The sequence below is a fragment of the Perca fluviatilis genome, chromosome 1 (genome assembly GCF_010015445.1).
Source record: "Perca fluviatilis chromosome 1, GENO_Pfluv_1.0, whole genome shotgun sequence".
NCBI lineage: Eukaryota > Metazoa > Chordata > Actinopteri > Perciformes > Percidae > Perca > Perca fluviatilis.
In genome coordinates, this window is record NC_053112.1 from 3,175,388 (window position 1) to 3,180,248 (window position 4,861).

The 4,861-nt window shown below is 49.7% G+C and overlaps 1 protein-coding gene across 1 annotated transcript in view; it reads left to right on the forward strand.

The window, feature by feature from the left end:
- The first annotated feature begins 213 nt into the window (after positions 1 to 213).
- Positions 214 to 4,861, forward strand: part of dzank1 (double zinc ribbon and ankyrin repeat domains 1) — an 84,158-nt gene continuing 79,510 nt past the window's right edge. The window contains exons 1-2 of the mRNA XM_039805490.1: positions 214 to 364; positions 1,839 to 1,954. Of these exons, the coding sequence (XP_039661424.1) occupies positions 1,847 to 1,954 (108 nt within the window). The 5' untranslated portion in view covers positions 214 to 364; positions 1,839 to 1,846. The remainder of the gene's footprint in view (positions 365 to 1,838; positions 1,955 to 4,861) is intronic.

Here is a 4,861-nt window from a genome sequence, read left to right on the forward strand (position 1 = left end):
TGTGTGTGTGTGTGTGTGTGTGTGTGTGTGTGTGTCTGTGTGTGTGTGTGTGTGTGTGTGTGTGTGTGTCTGTGTGTGTGTGTGTGTGTGTCTGTGTGTGTGTGTGTGTCTGTGTGTGTGTGTGTGTGTGTGTGTGTGTGTGTGTGTCTGTGTGTGTGTGTGTGTGTGTATCTGTGTGTGTGTGTGTGTGTGTGTATGTGTGTGTGTGTGTGTGTGTGTGTGTGTATCTGTAGTGATGGCAGAGAGAGCTCCACTGTCACCAAGGTTTTCTCCGTTGAACTGGTGGATCCAATCGACAGGAAGGAGAACGAGGACCAGCAGGTTCAGCCTCCGTCTTCTGCTGGCTCGTCACTCAGGCCTCCAGGTAACCCTGTTACTATGGTTACTGTAGAGTAATCTGGTACTCTACTGCACTGTTTCTCAAACTTTTTTCAATAACATTCCCCCTTTGAACAGTGTTTTTATGCCATGTACCCCCTAACCAGCACAAATAATTTTTGGTAGAAAAAAAAAGTCTCTATAAAGAGGAAGAATACAGCGATGTCAGCGATAGATTTACTAAACAACAGCCTTGGACCTGGAAAACATGTATATGCTAATGAAAAAGGCGACAAAACATTGGAAAAAGACGGTAGAAAGAAGAAAGTAAGGCAAGAATAGGTCGAAAATAGTAATAAAAACTTAGGGTGACAAAAGTGACAAAAATTCAAATAAGGGACAAACTTTGAAAAAAGCAGAATTTTTTTTTAAAAAGAGACAAAAACGTAGAAGAAAAAAGACAGTATAAACAATTGAGGAAGAAAGGAAAGAAGAGGTCAAAACAGCAACAAAAACTTTGGAAAAAGTGACAAACAGTAAAAAAAATAAACCTTTAAAACAAAAAAATCCCCCCCCCCCCCCCCCCAAACCAAACTCCCAACATCCCTTTTATCAACCTCAGAACCTTACCTGCAGTCAACGGTACCCCTAGGGGGAAACATCGCACCCTGCAGTCCTCCATAGGCCCCTAGGGGGACACGCACCCCTGCAGTCCTCCGAGTACCCCTAGGGGGACACGCACCCTGCAGTCTCCAAGTACCCCTAGGGGACACGTACCCCCGTCCCCCATAGTACCCCTAGGGGACACGTACTCCCCTGCAGTCCAACGGTACCCCTAGGGGACACGCACCCCTGCAGTCCTCCAGGTACCCCTAAGGGCATTCCCCTGCAGTCCTCCATAGTACCCCTAGGGGGAAACGTACCCCCTGCAGTCCAACGGTACCCCTAGGGGACACGTACCCCCTGCAGTCCTCCCAGTACCCCTAAGGGGACACGTACCCCCTGCAGTCCAACGAAGTACCCCTAAGGGGACACGTACCCCCTGCAGTCCTCCATAGTACCCCTAGGGGACACGTACCCCTGCAGTCCTCCAGAGTACCCCTAGGGGGACACTGCATCCCCTGCAGTCCTCCATAGTACCCTAGGGGGACACGTACCCCCTGCAGTCCTCCGAGGTACCCCTAGGGGGACACGTACCCCCTGCAGTCCTCCGAAGTACCCCTAGGGGGACACGTACCCCCTGCAGTCCTCCAGAGTACCCCTAGGGGGACACGTACCCCCTGCAGTCCTCCAGAGTACCCCTAGGGGGACACGTACCCCCGTTTGAGAACCACTGCTCTACTGTAATCTGTAGATGAGAAGATATTTACTGCAGCTGGGATATGTTCTGTTGAGCTGATGTTTTGATTCTTTTTTTACGCTTGTGCTCTGAGTGTGTTTCCAGTGAACTTCCTGACTACAGATCCCGTTCCACATCTGGAATAATCAGGTGAACTTTGTGTCTTGTTGTTTGTGTTCAGAGCCGAGGATGATGGGAAACTCTTCTCCTCGATCGGCGCTTCGTTTCCTGAACCGTCGTCTCGGCTGTCCGACCGGACCCCAACAGACCGGATCCCTCCCCCGTCTCCAGTCAGCGGTACTCACACCAATCAAACACCACGCAAGATATCGCTTCCTATCCTTATCGCCATAGCAACTCACACAACAAACACACAAAAACAAGATATCGCTTCTTATCCTTATCGCCATAGCAACTCACACAACAAACACACAAAAACAATATATCGCTTCTTATCCTTATCGCCATAGCAACTCACACAACAAACACACAAAAACAATATATCGCTTCTTATCCTTATCGCCATAGCAACTCACACAACAAACACACAAAAACAATATATCGCTTCTTATCCTTATCGCCATAGCAACTCACACAACAAACACACAAAAACAATATATCGCTTCTTAGGGCTCCTGGACACTGGCTACGTGGCGGGTGTTTTCTACGTCTTTCCCACCAGAAAGGTGTCTGATGCGGCTGCTGCTGCTGCTAGCCTCGTCTGGACACATATAATATATATAATATATAAATATATTCTGATCTGATTACAGCAAAGACAACGTCGGCAGTATTGACGGCAGATTAGGCTCCAGAATATTTCCTTCTGGATTGACAGGCGACATATTAGAAAATCAATAATTATTTATTACTTTTTTAAATTACATTTATGTCAAAACCTCGAGACTTTCAAACATCAACATGTCATGTATTAATATGTATTTGTGTGTAAATGACATATAAACATCTTTTACTATTCTATGTTGTCTGGAAACTCTTCCAACACGCTGGCGTGTGGCGTGAACAATAGGCGCCGGTTCTGTTTCTAGCTGCACGCGTCTTCTGAGCCGTGCGTGTCACGCAGGCAGCGAGCTCGCTCTAACCCAGTGTTTCTCAAATGGGGGTACGTGTACCCCTAGGGGTACTTTGGAGTACTGCAGGGGGTACGTGAATTTTTTACAAAAATGCTAATTAAAAAATATGTCATGCATAATTCCTAAAATAATAATACTACAATAATTAATGAATTAAGTGATGGATTCTTAACATTTGAAATGTAGCATTTAAATCTTTTGTTTAAAATAGGCTGTAGTTTAGTGAATCTATCGCTGCTGGCGCTGTGTTGTTCCTCTTTATAGAGACTTTTTTTTTTCTACCAAAAATGTTTTGCGCTGGTCAGGGGGTACTTGGCTTAAAAAAGCAATTCAAAGGGGGTACAATATTGGAAAAAGTTTGAGAAACACTGCTCTAACCTGTTAACATGTTAACATGGGAGTCGAAATAAAAACGGACAGGCCACGCAGCTGACACTCTCACACCACGCAGCTGACACTCTCAGGCCACGCAGCTGACACTCTCACACCACGCAGCTGACACACTCAGGTACACAGCTGACACGCCAGGCCACACAGCTGACACACTCAGCCAGAGCTGACACACTCAGGCCACACACTACACACTCAGGCCACGCAGCACACACTCAGCCACGCAGCTGACACACCAGGCCACGCAGCTGACACTCTCAGGCCACGCAGCTGACACACTCAGGCAACGCAACACCCAGGGCCGAGCTGACACACTCAGCCACGCAGCTGACACTCTCAGGCCGAGCGACACACTCAGGCCACGCAGCTGACGCCAGCCAGCCACGCGCGACACACTCAGGCCACGAGCTGACACACTCCCGGGCCACACAGCTACCCAGGCCACGCAGCTGACACTCTCAGGCCACGCAGCTGACACTCTCAGGCCACGCAGCTGACACTTCCAGGCCAGGAGCTGACACTCTCAGGCCACACAGCTGACACTCTCACCACGCAGCTGACACGCTCAGGCCACGCAGCTGACACACTCAGGCCACGAGCTGACACACACTCCCAGGGCCACACGAGCTGACACTCTCAGGCCACGCAGCTGACACTACTCAGGCCACACAGCTGACACGCTCAGGCCACGCAGCTGACACTCTCAGGCCACACAGCTGACACTCTCAGGCCACACAGCTGACACTCTCAGGCCACGCAGCTGACACGCTCAGGCCACACAGCTGACACACTCAGGCCACACAGCTGACACACTCAGGCCACGCAGCTGACACTCTCAGGCCACGCAGCTGACACGCTCAGGCCACACAGCTGACACGCTCAGGCCACACAGCTGACACTCTCAGGCCACGCAGCTGACACTCTCAGGCCACGCAGCTGACACGCTGAGGCCACACAGCTGACACTCTCAGGCCACGCAGCTGACACTCTCAGGCCACACAGCTGACACACTCAGGCCACACAGCTGACACTCTCAGGCCACGCAGCTGACACACTCAGGCCACACAGCTGACACACTCAGGCCACGCAGCTGACACACTCAGGCCACGCAGCTGACACACTCAGGCCACACAGCTGACACGGCCAGGCCACGCAGCTGACACACTCAGGCCACGAGCTGCACACACTCCAGGCCCGAGCTGACACAGTCAGGCCACACAGCTGACACACTCAGGCCACACAGCTGACACACTCAGGCCACACAGCTGACACACTCAGGCCACGCAGGCAGTGTGCAGGAGGCCTTCTCCTCATCGCCGTATCAACTCACACAATAAACACACAAAAAGATTATCGGAGAGTATCAGGAGAAAACTATACGTTAAAATGTAACTGTCATTCTATTTTTAACGGTGCTTTTTATGTTCAATTCCTTCAATAAAATAATGTTTTAAATTCAACAAGCATGGTGTATTTTAGCCGAATACTGAAAGCAGCAGAAAGGCAGAACGGAGTACATATCTCTTTATTTATCACAACATTCAACAACGTTATGATGGCATGAAGCATATATGGTGCAGCCCTACACTACACCCTGCTCTGCTTCTGGAACATGTCTGTGGGGGCTTTTATTTTGGTGTGTTTCCTGTCTGTGGGGACTTTTATTTTGGTGTGTTTCCTGTCTGTGGGGACTTTTATTTTGGTGTGTTTCCTGTCTGTG